This window comes from Salvelinus alpinus, chromosome 13, assembly GCF_045679555.1.
Source record: "Salvelinus alpinus chromosome 13, SLU_Salpinus.1, whole genome shotgun sequence".
NCBI lineage: Eukaryota > Metazoa > Chordata > Actinopteri > Salmoniformes > Salmonidae > Salvelinus > Salvelinus alpinus.
In genome coordinates this window covers 44,807,765-44,833,638 of record NC_092098.1, presented here as the reverse complement: position 1 = coordinate 44,833,638, position 25,874 = coordinate 44,807,765, and the positions used below count along the sequence as shown (strand labels likewise).

Here is a 25,874-nt window from a genome sequence, read left to right as displayed (position 1 = left end):
TGTTAATATAGGACCGGGCAGACTGGTTAGTTTGGCCCCTTGTTAATATAGGACCGGGCAGACTGGTTAGTTTGGCCCCTTGTTATTAAAGGACCAGACAAGACAGGTTAGTTTGGCTTGGAGCAGCAGCTGAATCAGAGGATCAGGTACACAAATAGGCTGTATTTATTTAACCGTGCAGGAGATGATGAAACTGGATACAGAGGTTATCAACAAAATATACAAATGCAGGGAAATGATGGCAAAACACCCAACTCACACAGCTGAGTAGATGCATATATTCTGTCAGAGTTCTGTAATAAGCAGCACCCCTGAATGATACAAATATCTGCCCTAACCTAGCATAAACCATTAACACCTAGAACAGGTTTTAGTATTTTCAATAGACAGTGTTAACACACCTCGAATGCAATACTATTACTCAATTGACATAACAATGACCAACAATGGACACGTTACTCAATATAAATAGGGGATTTACGATAAACAATGAAAACATTTTCCGGAAAAGGAATGACAAACATAAAAAAACGATGATAATAATAACCAGACTCATTTGTTCTTTCAATGTTAAAATACACAATGTTTTACAGGACTAGCGATACAGGACTAGCGATACAGGACTAGCGATACAGGACTAGCGATAACATAGTTTGGGCAGCAAACATGTTAGGAACAAACTTTGCAGCAAAACACTGAGTCAATGTGGGGAGAAATGGAGGGAAATGCTGGGCGTGAGTCACGTGACGATAGTTCACCGGCACAATCTTTGCTTTCAAGCCCCCCTTCCCAGTCAGTCCATTTAGCCCAGTAGATATAGAGATGTCATCATATTCGCAACCAACAGGCATATGGAAAATGAATGCTCAGCCTGAGATCCTGTGTTGGGAGAAGATGAGCCAGTCGTGACAAAAGTGCCCCGAGACAGAAAGTCTCCCCAAGTTTATTTTTCATGGATGGATGGATTGCTGTGCTTCTTATTGTTAACGTGGCAGGAGCAGGGTGTTGGTTTGTTCCAAATTCACTCTGACCATTTTGCAACGCTCCTTGACTAACCCCACACATGATTATTCAACTGAAATGCAAAGGGCTCTTCAGCTCTAATTTTGTCAAATGTTGTTTTAATGGAGAATATTGTTCATCATTTGCATTAACTCATAACTCAGTAAACTTGCGTATGAGGAGTCAGGACTAGGCTAAGTTACTGAGGATGTTAAAAACCTGAAGTAGTCAATATATATAATGTGGGGGCATATTTTTGAGCTTGTTTTTCTATTAAACTTGTTGATGATGCAATATGTACAATATGCAATATGCAATATGCAATATGGTACACAGATGTACAGTAGACATACCATAGTGCTGACGTTGCTTCCAGAGGCAGTTTGAAACTCGGTAGTGAGTGTTGCAACCGAAGACAGACGATGTTTTACGCGCTACAGGCTTCAGCACTCGACGGTTACAGTTGACCGGGGCAACTCTAGCAGGGCAGAAATTTGAAGAACTGACTTGTTGGAAAGGTGCCATACAATGACGGTGCCACGTTGAAAGTGACTGAGCTCTTCAGTAAGGTCATTCTACTGCCAAAGTTTGTCTATGGAGATTGAATGGCTGTGTGCTCGATTTTATACACCAGTCAGCAACGGGTGTGGCTGAAATAGTCAAATCTACTAATTTGAAGGGGTGTCCACATACTTTTGTATATATAATGTATATAAACAAATTTTTTGCTTAAACCTTGTTTTACAATGCAGTGCAGTCAGCTTTTAGGCAAAGCCGTCTATTTGACTACATTTGATGAGAATGCACAATGCCAAGGGATGGTCTGAAACTTTAGGCTCTTGCTACTGAAATCAAAACATGCTTTTTTTATTTGGACATGGTGGAATTTGTTATGCAGGTTTGCAGTAGTACTATGCCGTTGCAGACAACATTGAAAACCAATATTAATGTATTGCTAAAATAAATGTTTTGAGGGTCACAGAGAGGTCTATAATTCTGTCAAAGAGTCATGGTCACAGGCCACTAAAGACACAACTCATGTCGAGTTAACTTGAATGATTCTCCCCTGGTTCATACACACTCTCTCCTCCCACTCTCTTCTTCCTCTCTCTTTCCCCTCTCCTCTCTCTCTCCCTCTCACTCCTCCCTCTCTCACTCAATTCAATTCAATTCAATTCAATTCAAGGGGCTTTATTGGCATGGGAAACATGTGTTAACATTGCCAAAGCAAGTGAGGTAGGTAATATACAAAAGTCAAATAAACAATAAAAATGAACAGTAAACATTACACATACAGAAGTTTCAAAACAATAAAGACATTACAAATGTCATATTATATATATGCAGTGTTGTAACAATGTACAAATGGTTAAAGCACACAAGTTAAAATAAATAAACATAAATATGGGTTGTATTTACAGTGGTGTTTGTTCTTCACTGGTTGCCCTTTTCTTGTGGCAACAGGTCACAAATCTTGCTGCTGTGATGGCACACTGTGGAATTTCACCCAGTAGATATGGGAGTTTATCAAAATTGGATTTGTTTTTGAATTCTTTGTGGATCTGTGTAATCTGAGGGAAATATGTCTCTCTAATATGGTCATACATTGGGCAGGAGGTTAGGAAGTGCAGCTCAGTTTCCACCTCATTTTGTGGGCAGTGTGCACATAGCCTGTCTTCTCTTGAGAGCCATGTCTGCCTACGGCGGCCTTTCTCAATAGCAAGGCTATGCTCACTGAGTCTGTACATAGTCAAAGCTTTCCTTAAGTTTGGGTCAGTCACAGTGGTCAGGTATTCTGCCACTGTGTACTCTCTGTTTAGGGCCAAATAGCATTCTAGTTTGCTCTGTTTTTTTGTTAATTCTTTCCAATGTGTCAAGTAATTATCTTTTTGTTTTCTCATGATTTGGTTGGGTCTAATTGTGCTGTTGTCCTGGGGCTCTGTGGGGTGTGTTTGTGTTTGTGAACAGAGCCCTAGGACCAGCTTGCTTAGGGGACTCTTCTCCAGGTTCATCTCTCTGTAGGTGATGGCTTTGTTATGGAAGGTTTGGGAATCGCTTCCTTTTAGGTGGTTGTAGAATTTAACGGCTCTTTTCTGGATTTTGATAATTAGTGGGTATCGGCCTAATTCTGCTCTGCATGCATTATTTGGTGTTCTACGTTGTACACGGAGGATATTTTTGCAGAATTCTGCATGCAGAGTCTCAATTTGGTGTTTGTCCCATTTTGTGAAATCTTGGTTGGTGAGCGGACCCCAGACCTCACAACCATAAAGGGCAATGGGCTCTATGACTGATTCAAGTATTTTTAGCCAGATCCTAATTGGTATGTTGAAATTTATGTTCCTTTTGATGGCATAGAAGGCCCTTCTTGCCTTGTCTCTCAGATCGTTCACAGCTTTGTGGAAGTTACCTGTGGTGCTGATGTTTAGGCCGAGGTATGTATAGTTTTTTGTGTGCTCTAGGGCAACGGTGTCTAGATGGAATTTGTGGTCCTGGTGACTGGACCTTTTTTGGAACACCATTATTTTGGTCTTACTGAGATTTACTGTCAGGGCCCAGGTCTGACAGAATCTGTGCAGAAGATCTAGGTGCTGCTGTAGGCCCTCCTTGGTTGGTGACAGAAGCACCAGATCATCAGCAAACAGTAGACATTTGACTTCGGATTCTAGTAGGGTGAGACCGGGTGCTGCAGACTGTTCTAGTGCCCGCGCCAATTCGTTGATATATATGTTGAAGAGGGTGGGGCTTAAGCTGCATCCCTGTCTCACCCCACGACCCTGTGTGAAGAAATGTGTGTGTTTTTTGCCAATTTTAACCGCACACTTGTTGTTTGTGTACATGGATTTTATAATGTCGTATGTTTTACCCCCAACACCACTTTCCATCAATTTGTATAGCAGACCCTCATGCCAAATTGAGTCGAAGGCTTTTTTGAAATCAACAAAGCATGAGAAGACTTTGCCTTTGTTTTGGTTTGTTTGGTTGTCAATTAGGGTGTGTAGGGTGAATACATGGTCTGTTGTACGGTAATTTGGTAAAAAGCCAATTTGACATTTGCTCAGTACATTGTTTTCATTGAGGAAATGTACGAGTCTGCTGTTAATGATAATGCAGAGTATTTTCCCAAGGTTACTGTTGACGCATATTCCACGGTAGTTATTGGGGTCAAATTTGTCTCCACTTTTGTGGATTGGGGTGATCAGTCCTTGGTTCCAAATATTGGGGAAGATGCCAGAGCTAAGGACGATGTTAAAGAGTTTTAGTATAGCCAATTGGAATTTGTTGTCTGTATATTTGATCATTTCATTAAGGATACCATCAACACCACAGGCCTTTTTGGGTTTGAGGGTTTTTATTTTGTCCTGTAACTCATTCAAGGTAATTGGAGAATCCAATGGGTTCTGGTAGTCTTTAATAGTTGATTCTAGGATTTGTATTTGATCATGTATATGTACACTCTCTCTCCTCCCTAAACCACTTAGTCACCCTTTACCTGACATGATCCCTCTGCTTTTAAGTTAACATCATGTAATATTGAAAGTGATCTGAAAGGTAGTGGGAAGATCTTTGAACACATTTAGTCAAATGGCAGTTTTGTTCTAGAGTTAACATCCTGATCCCTGGGCCCCAGTAATCTATATGTCTTTCTCTTTCTCTCTCTCTCTCTCTTTCTCTCTCTCTCTCTCTCTCTCTCTCTCTCTCTCTCTCTCTCTCTCTCTCTCTCTCTCTCTCTCTCTCTCTCTCTCTCTCTCTCTCTCTCTCTCTCTCTCTCTCTCTCTCTCTCTCTCTCTCTCTCTCTCTCTCTCTCTCTCTCTCTCTCTCTCTCTCTCTCTCTCTCTCCTTCTCTCTCCTTCTCTCTCTCTCTCTCCCTCCCTCTCTCTCACCTCCAGGACTATACATTGACTATGTATTTCCAGCAAGCTTGGCGAGACAAGCGGTTATCCTACTCGGAGATTCCCCTCAATCTCACCCTGGATAACCGGGTAGCGGATCAGCTGTGGGTCCCAGACACCTACTTCCTAAATGACAAGAAGTCTTTTGTCCATGGTGTCACAGTGAAAAACAGAATGATTCGACTCCATCCAGATGGAACCGTGCTCTATAGCCTGAGGTAATGTTTGTAATGTTTCATAATACATCTTTTTTTTTAATGACTTGACATTACTTAGGAGAATTACGCAGATATCTGAAATGAATTTAGGGATATGGCTTTTCTATCTTCCCACCCCAGTATGTAACAAAACCATGTACAAAATCACACCATTAACAAGCCTAACTCTAACCAATGAAGGCAACCTAGTGAGCTGGTTGACTTAGTCATCGATCATAGGCATCCGTCTAACTAGCCAACCGTATGAGAGCGTATGGTCCATATCCTTGAATTTTCCCCAGATTCATCTTAACAAATGACAGGATTCTCTAGACAACAGCATCTGTCAACTGAAAAGCCTGTTTGAGGGTTGGTCAGATTGGATGTCAGATTGTTGGGTGGTCCGCTGTATCTCCAGCTTCCATCTCCCCCCCGCCCTACACACACACAACACACACAAACAAACACACACAAACACACACCTATACGTACTCCCACCCCCCGCACTTTGATCACTATGTGTTGTTGGCTTAGCGTTTGACATGCCACGTTATCTAATTCCTCTGCAACAATGAGCAATTCGACGATTGTTTCATGGAGTGATTAATTGATTATTACATGCGTCGACCATAGAAGCCACATTATTGCTGAGGCTAGATAGCTTCAAGTTATTAGCCTTTCGAGGGTCCAGAATAATCTCTCTATCTGATCTCTCACTGAACTGACTAGTCCTATCAGACAAGAGGGAACTGCAAACCTTGTCCTCTACTATCCTATATCCCATCTTACTTCCTGATTACATGCAGCACTACTACTAAAGCTATCAGGTATCAAGTTAAGACCCAAATACAGACTGTGTGAAGTAAAAATGTTTATTGTAACAGGGGCAGGTAAACGACAGGTCAATGCAGGCAGGGGTTGATAATCCAGAGGTGGAGCAAAGGTACAGGACGGCAGGCAGGCTCAGGAAGAGTGGTCAGGCGGGCGGGTACAGGGTCAGCACAGGCAAGAGTCAAAAACCAGGAGGACGAGAAAAGAGAGGCTGGGGAAAGACAGGAGCGGACAGGACAAACGTTGGTAAGCTTGACGAACTGGCACAGACAGACAGAAAACACAGGTATAAAAACCCAGAGGATAAGTGGGGAAGATGGGTGACACCTGGAGGGGGGCAGTCAAGCACAAGTACAGGTGAAACAGATCAGGGCTTGACAGTACCCCCCCCCCCCCCCCCCCCCAGGGACGCCAGGTGGATGCCTGGGCGGATACCTGGTTGACTGGGGTGCCGGTAGTGAAAGTCAGCGATGAGGGCTGGGTCCAAGATGTCTTTAGCGGGGACCCAGCACCTCTCCTCCGGGCCATAACCCTCCCAGTCAACCAGGTACTAGAAACCCCTGCCCCGTGGTCGAACCCTCAGGAGGCGTCTCACCGTGTACGTTGGCTGGCCATCGATGACACGGGGGGAGGGATGGGCCTACAAACAGAAGACAAGGGGCAGTCAGACATGGTTTTGACTGTAGACACAGAAAATGTAGGGAAAATACGGAGGGTACGGAGCAACAGAGGACAAACAGCAGAGGGGCTAATGATCTTGGAGCGGGGGGGAAAGGTTTTGTCTTCCGGGGGTGTAGCCGCGGCACTATAGCGGTGTGCCAGTGCCTCAGGCTTGACCTTCTTGGATACCGGTCGGTGCTGCGGAAGCGAAGTGGCTCAGGCCTTACTGAAACCTTCCTGGAGGTCCTGGTTCTCTGCGGAGCATGAGGAGAGGTCCGGGGCAATTTCCAAGTCCCCAGGAAGACAACCCGGGGCAGGCAGAGCTGACTTCAGGCAATGAGTGTGGCAGGACGGGCTCCAGCCCACGATGGCACCAGTAGCCCAGTCATTGGAGGGATTGTGTCTCTGGAGCCAAGACAATCCCAATACCACGGGCACCTGCGGAGACTCAACAAGCAGGAATTGGATCGTCTCGCTGTGGTACCCTGATACTCGTAGGTTGACGGGGGTGATCTGGTGGGTGACCCGGCCTATAGAGTGCCCGTCCAGTGCTCTAACACCCATGGGAATGGAGAGGGGTTGAGTGGGGATGCCCAGCTCGGACACCAGGGTAACATCCGTGAGACTTACATCGGCCCCCGAGTCGATGAGTACCTGGAGAGACTTGGACTGGTTGCCCCACAGCAGGGTGGCATGGAGAGGGGGGCGAGTAAGGGGAGAAGAACAAGTATCTTTAAAACCCATCACTCCAACGAATGAGATAGGGCCCTTGAAGGGACAGGTAGACACAAAATGACCGGCCATACCGCAATACAGACAACTCTGAGTTTCAAGTCTGCGTATGCGTTCGGCTTGAGATAGCCTAGCCCTGCCGAGCTAGGCTGTCTCCAGCCGAGACAGCCCAGCCCCATCCCTCAGTTTTTTCCCAAAACAGGGGTGGGAAGCATGCTTTGTTATTGTTTCAACTGCTCACTGCCTCTTTAATTGGAATCTTAATTGGATTCAGTAAGTCTAGTGTTTCCTGATCGCTGATGCAGCCACTGTGCACAAATATTCTACATTTTCAAATTGGTCAAACTAATTTATTCGCCATTGAGCTGCCAATTCGCCTGCAGAGTGATTACAAAGAGAACACCACAGGCTTTTGTGCTCCAGTGTGTTTTCATGAGGCACCTTTTGTTGACATTCAGAGACATGGTTTTTGCTACCGATATAACTTGCAGCCTGGATTGATATTGAAAATTGAAATTCACTTCTTCAAAGGCATTTATATAGCTCCAACTCAACAATAAAGATGCTCATTGAGTTTTCAAAGGAAAGTCATTGAAAAGAGAAAACAACAGAATTTGCAAAGTTAAGGAAAGTGCCTTTCTGTAAGTTTGTACAAGCTTCGATCAGCTACAGTACAGTCTGTGATTTAGAATATGATTGCTCTTTGTTCAAGTAGCTGTTGTCTGAGTCACTGCAGAGGAGCACAAAGCACAATAGTCCAAGAAAAACAAAAGAAGTATAGAGAGAAAATATGGAGAATTGATAGTACTGCTAGCACTGCATGTACCCAGCACCGGAGGTGACTTGAGGTAAAATAGAACTCTCTCTCACTCCTTAGAAGATGACAGAATGCACAGTGAAAATGTTAATAGAGTTTTAATCTATATTCTTCGTAGCTGTCTATTTATCACCACATGATGCTGGCACTAAGACCGCACTCAATGAGCCATAAGCAATCAGGAAAACGCTCATCCAGAGGCAGTGCTTCTAGTGGCCAGGGACTTTAATGCAAGGAAACTTAAATCCGCTTTACCTCATTTCTACCAGCATGTTAAATATGCAACCAGAGGGAAAACAACTCTAGACCACCTTCACTCCACTCACAGAGACGCTTACAAAGCACTTCCTCGCCCTCCATTTGGCAGATTTGACCATAATTCTACCCTACTGATTCCTACTTACAAGCAAATATTTAAGCAGGAAGCACTAGTGACTCTGTCAATAAAAAAGTGGTCATATGAAGCAGATGCTAAGCTACAGGACTGTTTTGCTACCACAGACTGGAATATGTTCCGGGATTTTTTATTTATTTAAACTTTATTTCACCTTTATTTAACCAGATAGGCCAGTTGAGAACAAGTTCTCATTTACAACTGCGACCTGGCCAAGATAAAGCAAAGCAGTGAGACAAAAACAGCAACACAGTGTTACACATGCGATAAACAAACGTACAGTCAATAACACAATAGAAAAACCTATGTACAGTGTGTGCAAATGTAGTAAGATTCGGGAGGTAAGGCAATAAATAGGCCATAGAGGCGAAATAATTACAATTTAGCATTAACACTGGAGTTATAGATGTGCAGAAGATGAATGTGCAAGTAGAGATACTGGGGTGCAAAGGAGCAAAAATATTTAAATAAATACAGTTTGGGGATGAGGTAGTTGGATGGACTATTTTCAGATGGGCTATGTACGTGCAATGATCTGTGAGCTGCTCTGACAGCTGGTGCTTGAAGTTAGTGAGGGAGATTAGAGTCTCCAGCTTCAGCGATTTTTGCAGTTCGTTCCAGTCATTGGCAGCAGAGAACTGGAAGGAAAGGTGGCCAAAGGAGGAATTGGCTTTGGGGTGACCAGTGAAATATACCTGCTGGAGTGCATGCTGCGGGTGGGTGCTGCTATGGTGACAAGTGAACTGAGATAAGGTGGGGTTTTACCTAGCAAAGACTTGTAGATGACCTGGAGCCAGTCGGTTTGGCGACGAGTATGAAGCGAGGGCCAGCCAACGAGTGCATACAGGTCGCAGTGGTGGGTAGGATATGGGGCTTTGGTGACAAAACGGATGGCACTGTGATAGACTGCATCCAATTTGTTGAGTAGAGTGTCGGAGGCTATTTTATAAATGACATCGCCGAAGTCGAGGATCGGTAGGATCGTTTTACGAGGGTGTGTTTGGCAGCATGAGTGAAGGATGCTTTGTTGCGAAATAGGAAGCCGATTCTAGATTTAATTTTGGATTGGAGATGCTTAATGTGGGTTTGGAAGGAGAGTTTAGAGTGTAACCAGACACCTAGGTATTTGTAGTTGTCCACATACTCTGGACGGGCGGGCAGGTGCAGGCAGCGATCGGTTGAAGAGCATGCATTTAGTTTTACTTGCCTTTAAGAGCAGTTGGAGACCACACTTGCACAGTGTCCAAAGAAGGGCCAGAAGCATACAGAATGGTGTCGTCTGTGTAGAGGTGGATCAGAGAATCACCAGCACCAAGTGCGGCAGGTCTTGCAAACTATTATAGATTACAAAGGAAGCACAGCCGAGAGCTGCCCAGTGACAAGAGCCTACCAGACGAGATACATTACTTCTATGCTTGCTTCGAGGCAAGTACCCCTGAAACATGCATGAGAGCATCAGCTGTTCCGGACATCACGCTCTCCGCAGCCGATGTGAGTAAGACCTTTAAACAGGGCCACATTCACAAGGCCGCAGGGCCAGACGGATTACCAGGACATGTACTCCAAGCATGCGCTGACCGACTGGCAAGTGTCTTCACTGACATTTCCAACCTCTACCTGTCTGTAATACCGACATGTTTCAAGCAGACCACCATAGTCCCTGTGCCCAAGAACACTAAGGTAACCTGCCTAAATGACTACCGACCAGTAGCACTCACGTCTGTAGCCATTATGTGCTTTGAAAGGCTGGTCATGGCTCACATCAACACCATTATCCCAGAAACCCTAGATCCACTCCAATTTGCATACCGCCCTAACAGATCCGCAGATGATGCAATCTCAACAGTGGTAGGTCTGATCACCGACAACGACGAGACAGCCTATAAGGAGGAGGTCAGAGACCTGACTGTGTGGCGCAAGGACAACAACCTCTCCCTCAACGTGATCAAGACAAAGGACAAATGATTGTGGACTACAGGAAAAGGAGGACTGAGCACGCCCCCAGAGTTTCAAGTTCCTTGGCGTCCACATCACCAACAAACTAACATGGTCCAAGCACACCAAGACAGTCGTGAAGAGGGCACGACAAAACCTATTCCCCCTCAGGAGACTGAAAAGATTTGGCATGGGTCCTCAGATCCTCAAAAGGTTCTACAGCTGCACCATCGAGAGCATCCTGTCTAGTTGCATCACTGTCTGGTATGGCAACTGCTCGGCCTCCGACCGCAAGGCACTACAGAGGGTAGTGCTTACGGCCCAGTACATCACTGGGGCCAAGCTTCCTGCCATACAGGACCTCTATACCAGGCGGTGTCAGAGGAATGCTCCAGCCACCCTAGTCATAGACTGTTCTCTCTGCTACCGCACGGCAAATGGTACCAGAGTGCGAAGTCTAGGTCCAACAGGTTTCTTAAGAGCTTCTATCCCCAATCCATATGACTCCTGAACATCTATTCAAATGGCTACCCAGACTAGTTGTATTGACCCCCCCCCCCCCCCCCCCTCCTTTTACGCTGCGGCTACTCTCTGTTATTTTCTATTCATAGCCACTTGAATAACTCAACCTACATGTGCATATTACCTCAATTACCTTGACTAACCGGTGCTCCCTTCACATTGACTCTGTACCGGTACCCCCTCTATATAGCCTCGCTTTTGTTATTTACTGCTGCTCTTTAATTATTTGTTACTTTTATTGCTTAATTTTTGGGGGGTATTTTTCTTAAAACTGCATTGTTGGTTAAGGGCTTGCATTCGGCGCGTTTGAGAAATAACATTTGATTTGATTTGAATTCAGAATTTATTTTGTTCTTTCATAAACAGATGTTACAGGTGTAGGATCGTAATTTGACTGTCCTGTTGCAGGAGCACTTTCCTAAAATTTGTAGTGTATTTGAGTTTTAAAAAGGCGTCAGAAGTTTGTAATTTCAACTTTGACATTTCAGACTACAAAAATGTCCATTAATTATATTCCACATCATACTTCACATGTCCTGTTGCTGCAGGATTTTGGCTCAAATTAAGATCCTACATCTGTAATAATGATGTCTTTGCTCTCATAGAATGGGGAAGGATGCTTTGGCATTGGACACGTTTGTGTTGTCTATCCATGAGAAATAACATTAACCCATGTCACAAACAGTCATCAGAACAGACCAGCAGTAGGAAACCCAAGGTGACCACACACAATGTCCTCAATATCGTGTGAAAATATGTCCAGGGGAGACATGCTGATGCCTGTGTGTGAAACTAGAACAGACAGCAGTACAAGTAGGCTGATGGGACGTGTGGATGGATCTGTTTGTTCTCTCTCTCTTTCCCCTACGACCCTGGTCCCTCCTCCTCCTTGAGGCCTCTGCTCTGACCTCAAACTTCTGAAGCTCCAGTGGGGTTCTGGATCCTAGTGAGATCCCACACTGTATGTACACTGAGTACACTGAGCCTGTGCCAGTGTCCCATCGCGCCATCTGGCATTTGAGGTCACAGTAGGTGGACAGCCATATGGGGCTCAGTTGGCACCGCTTGTAGTCAGTAACCAGCCGGCAACCGCAGGGTGCATGTGACGTGTCTAGTGCTGTAGTGCCTAGGTAGAGGTTAGTTGTATGTCCGCTTACTAGTTGCTTACGTACTCTTGCTTACAGCTCGCTGCCGCCGGCTAGCCCTCGTGGTGAATTGGAGAGCAGCTTCATGCACAAGTCTCCCCTTGCCGGTACAAAGCCTCTCAATGACCAAGACTCCTGTCGGGCCTCCTGGTGGCGGCACACGTTAACTGGTTGTCTTGAAACTCCAGGCTAACTGGCAGGGGATCTCGGAGCAGCAGTTGGCCCCAGAGATGCATCTGTGTGGACATGTCCTAGTAGCCATCAACCACTATCCCGCTGCCTTGTGGGTTAGTCTGGTAGGACAAAGGGAAGCACACCCTGAGAGAAAAGCAGCGTGCTGGCGACGCGCGGTAGGCAGACGCCGACAGACTGGTGTTCCGGCAGCCTCCTGCAGCTGTGGAAGATACTGGCCGTCCTTGCCACTGGAATTTCACCTTCCTGCAGTGAAGTAGTGCTGTTGGGGATTGCGCACCCTCAGCGGCACTTTAAATAACTTATTTTGCGCTGGGTATCCACTTCTGACCTCGGTGAAGCCATCAACCGGAAACCGGACTAAAGTCTGGCTGAGTTGGGGTGTCTGGTGATGGGGCAGGAGTGAATGCACCGGGAGCCCTTAATCAGACCCTTGCAAGCCAGCGGCACAGGGCTATGATTGGACTCTACAGTCACCAAAGGATTTAACTCAGAAGTGGAAGTCATCATTGAATACAATGGACTATCATAAGCAAGTCAGTAACCAAGCAACCGAGGGTTATGTTGGAAACGTGAAAATGATACTTAAAATTAATACTTAAAACAAATATTCACAGAGACACACAAAACATGCACACACACACACACACACACACACACACACACACACACACACACACACACACACACACACACACACACACACACACACACACACACACACACACACACACACACACACACACACACACACACACACACACACACCACTGGCCTACCACTGTACTGTATCTGTACACATTCCTTTGTAGACTGTGCCAAAGGCGCTTGCTTAAGTTCTACCCCATTGAATCCATCTTGACACAGAGATCAGAAAGTTTCTGGCAAGTAACCGGCAATTTGCTCCTTGGTTAAACACTTGGAAGTCAGAAACCTTCAGAAGATGCATCAAAGGAAAATTACTGCTGACAAAGACAGGGTGACCGCAGGCGGAAAGAGAACATCCATCTCGACCTTGGAGGCTTTAAGGAACATGCCCACTCCTGGGTGCAAAACGTCTGGAGTGTGTAATTTGAAACAGCAAGCAATATATATTTTTTTCCATTTCTTCATTGATATTAACTGGCTTTGTGACAAGACTCTCTGTGTTATGCGAGAGTTTGGCCTGTTACAGGTCCAATGCAGCTGTGTTTATCTCAATATCTCTTGGTAAGAATTAAGTAAGTACCTTACAGTGATTGTTTTCAATTAAAATTGCAAAAAAGAAACAAAAATAGCTTCTTAGCAAAAAGCAATTTCTCAACAATAATTTTTAGCTGGGACTGTCTGGGAGGGGTCTGAGTGGGGAGGGGGAAATTGTTATTGTCAGAAAGATTTGGAACTCTCTTGGTTAGTGGTCTATTATCTCATTTACCACCTGGTGGTGTCTCCAGGCAGGTCAAAACTCCATCCCACCAAAACAGGCTGAAACAGCACTTACACTAAAAGGGAATTATCATAATTTTCACAATTTCATAGTTTTATTCCATCCTCATATGTTGGAAATACAGTATATATAAAACACAGGAAATCATGTTTTTGACTGCACTGGGCCTTTACCTTCCACTGCAAATACAGAAACAGAGCTCCCCCGCCCCCCTTTCGGAAAAGCTGACCACGACTCCATTTTGTTGATTCCAGCCTACAAACAGAAACTAAAACAACAAGCTCCCGCGCTCAGGTCTGTTCAACGCTGGTCCGACCAATCTGAATCCACGCTTCAAGACTGCTTCGATCACGCGGATTGGAATATGTTCCGCATTGCGTCCAACAACAATATTGACGAATATGCTGATTCGGTGAGCGAGTTCATTAGGAAGTGCATTGACGATGTCGTACCCACAGCAACGATTAAAACATTCCCAAACCAGAAACCGTGGATTGACGGCAGCATTCGCGTGAAACTGAAAGCGCGAACCACTGCTTTTAACCAGGGCAAGGTGACCGGAAGCATGACCGAATACAAACAGTGTAGCTATTCTCTCCGCAAGGCAATCAAACAGGCTAAGTCACAGTACAGAGACAAAATCGAGTCGCAATTCAACAGCTCAGACACAAGAGGTATGTGGCAGGGTCTACAGTCAATCACGGATTACAAAAAGAAAACCAGCCCCGTCGCGGACCAGGATGTCTTGCTCCCAGACAGGCTAAACAACTTTTTTGCCCGCTTTGAGGACAATACAGTGCCACTGACACGGCCCCCTACCAAAACCTGCGGGCTCTCCTTCACTGCAGCCGAGGTGAGTAAAACATTTAAACGTGTTAACCCTCGCAAGGCTGCAGGCCCAGACGGCATTCCCAGCCGCGTCCTCAGAGCATGCGCAGACCAGCTGGCTGGTGTGTTTACGGACATATTCAATCAATCCTTATCCCAGTCTGCTGTTCCCACATGCTTCAAGAGGGCCACCATTGTTCCTGTTCCCAAGAAAGCTAAGGTAACTGAGCTAAACGACTACCGCCCCGTAGCACTCACTTCCGTCATCATGAAGTGCTTTGAGAGACTAGTCAAGGACCATATCACCTCCACCCTACCGGACACCCTAGACCCACTCCAATTTGCTTACCGACCCAATAGGTCCACAGACGACGCAATCGCAACCACACTGCACACTGCCCTAACCCATCTGGACAAGAGGAATACCCATGTGAGAATGCTGTTCATCGATTACAGCTCAGCATTTAACACCATAGTACCCTCCAAACTCGTCATCAAGCTCGAGACCCTGGGTCTCGACCCCGCCCTGTGCAACTGGGTCCTGGACTTCCTGACGGGCCGCCCCCAGGTGGTGAGGGTAGGTAACAACATCTCCACCCCGCTGATCCTCAACACTGGGGCCCCACAAGGGTGCGTTCTGAGCCCTCTCCTGTACTCCCTGTTCACCCACGACTGCGTGGCCATGCACGCCTCCAACTCAATCATCAAGTTTGCGGATGACACTACAGTGGTAGGCTTGATTACCAACAACGACGAGACGGCCTACAGGGAGGAGGTGAGGGCCCTCGGAGTGTGGTGTCAGGAAAATAACCTCACACTCAACGTCAACAAAACAAAGGAGATGATTGTGGACTTCAGGAAACAGCAGAGGGAGCACCCCCCTATCCACATCGACGGGTCAGTAGTGGAGAAGGTGGAAAGTTTTAAGTTCCTCGGTGTACACATCACGGACAAACTGAATTGGTCCACCCACACAGACAGCGTTGTGAAGAAGGCGCAGCAGCGCCTCTTCAACCTCAGGAGGCTGAAGAAATTCGGCTTGTCACCAAAAGCACTCACAAACTTCTACAGATGCACAATCGAGAGCATCCTGTCGGGCTGTATCACCGCCTGGTACGGCAACTGCTCCGCCCACAACCGTAAGGCTCTCCAGAGGGTAGTGAGGTCTGCAGAACGCATCACCGGGGGCAAACTACCTGCCCTCCAGGACACCTACACCACCCGATGTCACAGGAAGGCCATAAAGATCATCAAGGACAACAACCACCCAAGCCACTGCCTGTTCACCCCGCTATCATCCAGAAGGCGAGGTCAGTACAGGTGCATCAAAGCAGGGACCGAGAGACTGAAAAACAGCTTCTATCTCAAGGCCATCAGACTGTTAAACAGCCACCACTAACATTTAGCGGCCGCTGCCAACATACTGACTCAACTCCAGCCACTTTAAAAATGGGAATTGATGGAAATTATGTAAAAATGTACCACTAGCCACTTTAAACAATGCCACTTAATATAATGTTTACATACCCTACATTACCCATCTCATATGTATATACTGTACTCTATATCATCTACTGCATCTTGCCATCTTAATGTAATACATGTACCACTAGCCACTTTAAACTATGCCACTTTATGTTTACATACCCTACAGTACTCATCTCATATGTATATACCGTACTCTATACCATCTACTGCATCTTGCCATGCCGTTCTGTACCACCACTCATTCATATATCTTTATGTACATACTCTTTATCCCTTTACACTTGTGTGTGTGTATAAGGTAGTAGTTGTGGAATTGTTAGGTTAGATTACTTGTTGGTTATTACTGCATTGTCGGAACTAGAAGCACAAGCATTTCGCTACACTCGCATTAACATCTGCTAACCATGTGTATGTGACTAATAAAATTTGATTTGATTTGATTTGATTTGGAATGTACTGTACGTCACCTTTCTGCTTTCACTTAGCCCCTTGAGGCGATATAAGATTAACACTCTGTAAACTGGTCATCTCTGTATACCCGTCGCAAGACCCACTGGTTGATGCTTATTTATAAAACCCTCTTAGGCCTCACTCCCCCCTATCTGAGATATCTACTGCAGCCCTCATCCTCCACATACAACAACCCGTTCTGCCAGTCACATTCTGTTAAAGGTTCCCAAAGCACACACATCCCTGGTTTGCTCCTCTTTTCAGTTCGCTGCTGCTAGCGACTGGAAGAGCTGCAACAAACACTCAAATTGGACAGTTTTATCTCAATCTCTTCATTCAAAGACTCAATCATGGACACTCTTACTGACAGTTGTGGCTGCTTTGATGTATTGTTGTCTCTACCTTCTTGCACGTTGTGCTGTTGTCTGTGCCCAATAATGTTTGTACCATGTTTTGTGCTGCTTCCATGTTATGTTGCGACCATGCTGTGTTGTCATGTGTTGCTGCCTTGCTAAGTTGTTGTCTTAGGTCTCTCTTGTCGTGATGTGTGTTTTGTCCTATATTTTAAATTTATTTTATTTTAAATCCCCGCCCCCGTCCCCGCAGGAGGCCTTTTGCTTTTTGGTACGCCATCATTGGTAATAAGAATTTGTTCTTAACTGACTTGCCTAGTTCAATAACGGTTAAATAAAACATTTTTAAAAATGGTATGTATGTGGCCTCAAATCAGTGCCATACTCGCTTCTGTTTACCATATCTATTTTGGCAGGATGGTGCTTATATCAGACTAATGATAGGTCAAGGTATCAAGTTGTGATTGATATCTGGAACCTTTTCTCTAGTGTTGTAGATCAGTGCAACATTATCTGAGAGAAATAAACAAAGGCAATTGACAGGCGAAGTGACATCAGATGGAGAATCTGCAGGCCTGGTTTTCTGTTTCCCTGATGGGGGATTATCTGATGGGACACTCCACTGTCTGATGATCTATTTCACAGGACCCCAATCCCTCTCACTGTGTAGTCCAGTGCGGACATAGGTACAATACAGTACAGTAGGTGTTCACTGTATTGAAATGAGATGGTTTGCTCATCACAGGTACCATAAAGGGATGTTCTGTGGCATGTAAATGTTACACTTGAAACCCTTCATCATGATGATGTAGGTTTGACAGCCGCTTACTCATGCAAAAGTATTTTCACTTTGCTACCACTGTGAGAGCATCAATCAACCATTCTTTGGTCTGCTTTCATGATCTCAAATAAGTTGCCTGTTATCTCTCTGGTAGAGAAGGACGGTGATGATGAACAATGTGTTCACTAAAATGTGCTATTTTAAAGAACACAACTATAAGTGTGCTCCCTGAATGTGCTCAAGAACATCATATAATTCAATGGTAATACATATTAAATTGTGGCAAATTAGCTAATAATAACCTGCTCACTACCGCCAACTACAGTGGGGAGAACAAGTATTTGATACACTGCCGATTTTGCAGGTTTTCCTACTTACAAAGCATGTAGAGGTCTGTAATTTTTATCATAGGTACACTTCAACTCTGAGAGAAGGAATCTAAAACAAAAATCCAGAAAATCACATTGTATGATTTTTAAGTAATTAATTTGCATTTTATTGCATGACATAAGTATTTGATACATCAGAAAAGCAGAACTTAATATTTGGTACAGAAACCTTAGTTTGCAATTACAGAGATCATACGTTTCCTGTAGTTCTTGACCAGGTTTGCACACACTGCAGCAGGGATTTTGGCCCACTCCTCCATACAGACCTTCTCCAGATCCTTCAGGTTTCGGGGCTGTCGCTGGGCAATACGGACTTTCGGCTCCCTCCAAAGATTTTCTATTGGGTTCAGGTCTGGAGACTGGCTAGGCCACTCCAGGACCTTGAGATGCTTCTTACGGAGCCACTCCTTAGTTGCCCTGGCTGTGTGTTTCGGGTCGTTGTCATGTTGGAAGACCCAGCCACGACCCATCTTCAATGCTCTTACTGAGGGAAGGAGGTTGTTGGTCAAGATCTCGCGATACATGGCCCCATCCATCCTCCCCTCAATACGGTGCAGTCGTCCTGTCCCCTTTGCAGAAAAGCATCCCCAAAGAATGATGTTTCCACCTCCATGCTTCACGGTTGGGATGGTGTTCTTGGGGTTGTACTCATCCTTCTTCTTCCTCCAAACACGGCGAGTGGAGTTTAGACCAAAAAGCTCTATTTTTGTCTCATCAGACCACATGACCTTCTCCCATTCCTCCTCTGGATCATCCAGATGGTCATTGGCAAACTTCAGACGGGCCTGGACATGCGCTGGCTTGAGCAGGGGGACCTTGCGTGCGCTGCAGGATTTTAATCCATGACGGCGTAGTGTGTTACTAATGGTTTTCTTTGAGACTGTGGTCCCAGCTCTCTTCAGGTCATTGACCAGGTCCTGCCGTGTAGTTCTGGGCTGATCCCTCACATTCCTCATGATCATTGATGCCCCACGAGGTGAGATCTTGCATGGAGCCCCAGACCGAGGGTGATTGACCGTCATCTTGAACTTCTTCCATTTTCTAATAATTGTGCCAACAGTTGTTGCCTTCTCACCAAGCTGCTTGCCTATTGTCCTGTAGCCCATCCCAGCCTTGTACAGGTCTACAATTTATCCCTGATGTCCTTACACAGCTCTCTGGTCTTGGCCATTGTGGAGAGGTTGGAGTCTGTTTGATTGAGTGTGTGGACAGGTGTCTTTTATACAGGTAACGAGTTCAAACAGTTGCAGTTAATACAGGTAATGAGTGGAGAACAGGAGGGCTTCTTAAAGAAAAACTAACAGGTCTGTGAGAGCCGGAATTCTTACTGGTTGGTAGGTGATCAAATACTTATGTCATGCAATAAAATGCAAATTAATTACTTAAAAATCATACAATGTAATTTTCTGGATTTTTGTTTTAGATTCCGTCTCTCACAGTTGAAGTGTACCTATGATAAACATGACAGACCTCTACATGCTTTGTAAGTAGGAAAACCTGCAAAATCGGCAGTGTATCAAATACTTGTTCTCCCCACTGTATGTAGCTACCTGAAATAGGGTATGAGAGAACACCCGTCATTCTGATTAATGGGAAATATGAACAAAAGGCCCAAGCCCACCCAGATGGCCCAGTTACTGGTACTTGAAATCAACTAGTGGTTGACCAAGATACCAACTTATAGTAGATTCTTGCTGGGCTGGGCAGCTCTCCAAACTGTGATTCTTGGCCCAGATCTCCAGACTTTGTTTAGAGATGGAGGGTGTTGTACCCTGTGCTCACTCCTGTGGTGGAGCAGAGCTGAAGGATTCATCGACCTTGCCTCAGCTCGGCTGCAGTCTAGGGACGATGGTGGGTGATATAGAGGGACAAGTGTGAAGGAGGCGGGGAGGCGGTGATTATCTCTCCGCTGTACCACAGAGGATTGGGCTCCAAGTTGAGCCTCTCCGCTGGCCGGGATGTATCAGTGTCGTCAGGTGGGCTTAGACGATTACCCATGGTGCCGTGCAGATCCGTGGCTGGCTGGCAGCACCCACTGTGGGCATCCACCTTCTCTTCTCACGCAAGACCACAGCCAGAGAGAGTGACTCCCTATAACTCACCAGCTATCAACTCCTTCTGTTCCTGCTTCTGCCTGATGAATACGCTGACCTTATCTATTCACTCATGGCTGATATTACAGTGTAGGACTCGGACCAGTTCCAGTATGATAAAGACTGCCCTGCCCTCTGTGTGGATGATTGACTTTTTCCCGGCCAGAGGTTTCTCCTGACCACCAACCTGATCAAGAACAACTCTGGTCCCTAGTTATAAGCAAAGTAACCATTCTGTCTTACTTACAGAGTGTAGAATCATGCTCCTGTTGCTGATGGAAATGGTATTGACGCAATCTCTGGCAGGCCTCTTGTACAAATATAAAAAGTCCCCTGTATTGGCACTAAATAACTCATTTTGAAAACAACCAAATTATAATTTAAACATACAATATATTCAGTATTTGAGTCTGAATTTCACAAACTAGAGCTCTCCCAGGGTTTCTGAACCAGTTGCAACAGGTCAGAGTGTTCCCCTTTTTAAGCCCCCCAGTATACAGAGACAGAGACAGAGAGTCATTTGCTTTTAAGGTGCCCTGTCCCCCTTGGGTCACACAAGACCTTGCATAAATGTTTGACAAGTCTCCAAAGTTACCATTTGAATATATTTCTCAAAGTATTCTACTCAGTCTGGGTAAACTAAGCTCGGCTTAGTTTACCCAAGTATTCAGAACCCTAAAAGCCAAATTAATATGCGTTCAGAGTGCATTGTGTTTTCTAAAAGAACATCACAGTAGGTCAGACATTTGGCTTACAAATAGGAGTGTGTACAAACACAAACACAGACTGTGGAAAATGTGAGTTTGTTTATGTGATCAGAGTTAGCAGACTAGTGTGCTTAACATCTCAGCGGGCAAAACTGGCTGAAAAATGACCTCATTATAACAAGAAACTAGTTGAAATGGCAGGTCACCCCATAATGGACTGGATATTTTAATCTACACACTTATAGATCTTTATGTAGGGTGTCCACCTACTCTGCTCAGAGTGGGTGAAAACCCGCTTTGGTGATGAAATTTCGCTACCTTATGCTATAAAATATATTTTCCAAGACAAATAGGATTATTCATGTTCTGAATTGTTCAAAAGCATATCCAAAAAGTCCGATTTCGTGACCTAATACATCCGTTAATAAACACCAGGCTCTGTTGACAGAACGGTGCAGCTTTTTCGCAGCAACTTCTGAGGATTTCACGTGAGGTGTTCGTCTTCAAAGTTATTTCCGCATGTCGCAAAAAGCTAAATTAGCATGACACGAGCTGAATTGAATGTAAAAGGCTTTGAAAATAAAAAGCTTGCTGTACGCTCAGTGCTCCATTGAAATTTCACAGAGATACCCTTGTTTTTGTGAGAAGCCTTCTAAAAGGAACAGGAAATTCTCATTAATATGAAAAGTGTATACTAAAATGTCATGTCTCAAAATCTATCGTACCTTTTTATTGTTTTATGTCCCGTGGATTCGAGAAGAAAGATGAGTTCAACGGGAAAGTGAGCCTGTCACAAAGCGTTTATTCTCGCATAGCATCCAGCCTAGCTGACGGGATGCTGTACTACTTGCTTTCTTTAGTCACCCTCATTTTTGCCATCTGCAAGGGTAAAAAACCCAATCACTTTTAAGACCGATTATGAGACATGACGTTTGAACCATCGGTTTTCTTAGAGGATTATCTACACAATTAACATATTATTTTACCCATTGGCCAAAATATGCGTTTTTGATTGGACAACCTTCTTTATGCCTACCAGTAGTTGGCCTCTAAAAGAATTATAGTGCTCAGGTTTAATGGCGGTTTGGCAGCTGGGCCTATAACTAGATCCATTCCACACCTTTCCAGGGTTATATGATTTCCATTTGTCATTTGAAGGACTTTCCTGAGTGAGCTTTAATGCTGGTGAAAATGAACACTGCAAGAGAAGAAATGGACATGTATTTTAATAATCTGGATATTAAGGCAGTAAATATTTAAAACACACTTCAGACAGTTTTTGCAGGAGGCTACACATTTGCAGAGAACTATTTGCAATATTTTCCACTGTACGATGCAGCTCTGTTTTTCAAGTTAATTTCCAGTCATTAAGTTATCTTCACAACACTGACTAGAGGGCACGAGAAGTTGACTTCGAGATCTCAACAAGTTCTTCACAAGGTATTCACGGCATCCATTTTCTTTGTTCTCGTTGAGTTGTGCCAGTAGACTTCCACCTAAGGCACTCTTCCCACTCAACCAATTCTGGCAGCTGAGATATTTACAAGATGAAAAGAGTTTCTCTCACCATCACCCTCATCTCTTGCCTCCCTGGGATATCTATGTCTTGTTAGTGGGCTCTGTGTCAGTGAGAATATGAGAGATGGACTGTAAGCCAGAGTTTTTACAATTACTAGCATGAATGCTTAGGCCTACCGTTTGACATACATAGAATACGCTTTCACATATGACCTCAAGGCAATTCTGCTTTCATATTAACATATTTGATGTGCTAAGGTTATTTTGAATAATATATTCCCTAATATATTCCCTTTCCACAAGAACGCTTATGATCCGACTGCATCAGAGCTCTCTGTAACGGATTTCCTCCTCCTCTTCATCCGAAGAGGAGGAGCAAGGATTCGACCAAAATGCAGCGTTGGAATAGGACATAATTTATTTATTTAACAAGACAAAAAACGAACTAACTTGAATAACTAACAAAATAACAAAACGAAGTAGACAGACCTGGACATGCGAACTTACATAAAACGAAGAACTCACGAACAGGAAAAATGACTACACAAAAGACCGAACTGACAAACAAACCGAAACAGTCCCGTGTGGCGCGACAAACACAGACAGGAGACAACCACCCACAACAATCAATGTGAAAACACCTACCTTAATATGGTTCTCAATCAGAGGAAATGAAAACCACCTGCCTCTAATTGAGAACCATATCAGGTCACCCATTAACAAACATAGAAACACATAACATAGACTACCCACCCAAACTCACGCCCTGACCGTCAAACACATACAAAATAACAGAAAACCGGTCAGGAACGTGACATAACCCCCCCCTCAAGGTGCGTACTCCAAACGCACCACCAAAAGTCTAGCGGAGGGTCTGGGTGGGCGTCTGACCACGGTGGTGGCTCAGGCTCTGGGCGAGGTCCCCACCCCACCATAGTCAATCCCAGCTTACGTCTCCCCCTTAGAATGACCACCCTCATATTACACCCACTTAATTTAAATGGTAACCTTAAGATAAGGGGCAGCACCGGGACAAGGGGCAGCACCGGGATAAGGTAGCTCAGGACAGAGAGATAGCCCAGGACAGAGAGGTTGGTCAGGATAGAGAGGTAGCTCAGGATAGAGGGGCAACTCCGGACTGAAGGGCAGCTCCGGACAGAGAGACAGCTCTGGACAGAGAGACAGTTCTGGATAAATGGCAGCTCTGGGCTGAGGGGCAGCTCATGGCTGGCTGACGGCTCTGGACGCTCATGGCTGGCTGACGGCTCTGGACGCTCATGGCTGGCTGACGGCTCTGGACGCTCATGGCTGGCTGACGGCTCTGGACGCTCATGGCTGGCTGACGGCTCTGGACGCTCATGGCTGGCTGACGGCTCTGGACGCTCATGGCTGGCTGACGGCTCTGGACGCTCATGGCTGGCTGGCGGCTCTGGACGCTCATGGCTGGCTGGCGGCTCTGGACGCTCATGGCTGGCTGGCGGCTCTGGCAGATCCTGTCTGGTTGGCGGCTCTGGCAGATCCTGTCTGGTTGGCGGCTCTGGCAGATCCTGTCTGGTTGGCGGCTCTGGCAGATCCTGTCTGGTTGGCGGCTCTGGCAGATCCTGTCTGGTTGGCGGCTCTGGCAGATCCTGACTGACGAATGGCTCTAGCGGCTCCTGACTGACTAACGGCTCTGACGGCTCGGGACAGACGGGCGGCTCTAATTGCTCGGGACAGACGGATGACTCAGACGGCACTGGGCAGACGGATGGCTCAGATGGCGCTGGGGAGACGGATGGCTCAGATGGCGCTTGGGAGACGGATGGCTCAGATGGCGCTTGGGAGACGGATGGCTCAGATGGCGCTGGGGAGACGGATGGCTCAGATGGCGCTGGGCAGACGGATGGCTCAGATGGCGCTGGGCAGACGGATGGCTCTGGCCGGATGAGGCGCACTGTAGGCCTGGTGCGTGGTGCCGGAACTGGAGGCACCGGGCTAAGGACACGCACCTTCAGGCTAGTGCGGGAAGCAGGGACAGGGCACACTGGACTCTCAAAACGCACTATGGACCTGGTGCGTGGTACCGGCACTGGTGGCACCGGGCTGAGGTTACGCACATCAGGACGAGTACGGGGAGAAGGAACAGTGTGTACAGGGCTCTGGAGACGCACAGGTGGCTTAGTGCGTGGTGCCGGAACTGAAGGCACTGGGCTGGAGACACGCACCATAGGGAGAGTGCGTGGAGGAGGAACAGGGCTCTGGAAACGCACTGGAAGCCTGGTGCGTGGTGTAGGCACTGGTGGTACTGGGCTGGAGCGGGGAGGTGGCGCCGGAAATACCGGACCGTGCAGGCGTACTGGCTCCCTTGAGCATTGAGCCTGCCCAACCTTACCTGGCTGAATGCTCCCCGTCGCCCGACCAGTGCGGGGAGGTGGAATAACCCGCACCGGGCTATGTAGGCGAACCGGGGACACCATGCGTAAGGCTGGTGCCATGTATGCCGGCCCGAGGAGACGCACTGGAGACCAGACGCGTTGAGCCGGCTTCATGACACCTGGCTCAATGCCCAATCTAGCCCTACCAGTGCGGGGAGGTGGAATAACCCGCACCGGGCTATGAACACGTACAGGAGACACCGTGCGCTCTACTGCGTAACACGGTGTCTGCCCGTACTCCCGCTCTCCACGGTTAGCCTGAGAAGTGGGCGCAGGTCTCCTACCTGCCCTTGGCCCACCACCTCTTAGCCCCCCCCCAAGAAATTTTTGGGGTTTCTTCGTGGGCTTCCAGCCACGTCTCCTTGCTGCCTCCTCATACCACCGCTCTTGGGCTCTCGCTGCCTCCATCTCCTCACGAGCGCGGCGATATTCCCCAATGTGAGCCCAGTGTCCTTTTCCCTCCAATACTTCCTCCCAAGTCCACGAGTCCTGATTACTTGGTCGCTGCTCGTAGTCCCGCTGCTTGGTCCTGGTTCGGTGGGTGGTTCTGTAACGGATTTCCTCCTCCTCTTCGTCCGAAGAGGAGGAGCAAGGATTCGACCAAAATGCAGCGTTGGAATAGGACATAATTTATTTATTTAACAAGACAAAAAACGAACTAACTTGAATAACTAACAAAATAACAAAACGAAGTAGACAGACCTGGACATGCGAACTTACATAAAACGAAGAACTCACGAACAGGAAAAATGACTACACAAAAGACCGAACTGACAAACAAACCGAAACAGTCCCGTGTGGCGCGACAAACACAGACACAGGAGACAACCACCCACAACAATCAATGTGAAAACACCTACCTTAATATGGTTCTCAATCAGAGGAAATGAAAACCACCTGCCTCTAATTGAGAACCATATCAGGTCACCCATTAACAAACATAGAAACACATAACATAGACTACCCACCCAAACTCACGCCCTGACCGTGTGGCTCAGTTGGTAGAGCATGGCGCTTGCAACGCCAGGGTTGTGGGTTCATTCCCCACGGGGGGACCAGGATGAATATGTATGAACTTTCCAATTTGTAAGTCGCTCTGGATAAGAG

The 25,874-nt window shown here is 46.1% G+C and overlaps 1 protein-coding gene across 1 annotated transcript in view; it reads left to right on the top strand.

Moving 5' to 3' along the window:
- Nucleotides 1-25,874, top strand: part of gabrb2b (gamma-aminobutyric acid type A receptor subunit beta2b) — an 85,774-nt gene that overhangs the window by 37,739 nt on the left and 22,161 nt on the right. Inside the window, exon 4 of the mRNA XM_071337300.1 lies at nt 4,893-5,113. Within this exon, the coding sequence (XP_071193401.1) occupies nt 4,893-5,113 (221 nt within the window). The remainder of the gene's footprint in view (nt 1-4,892; nt 5,114-25,874) is intronic.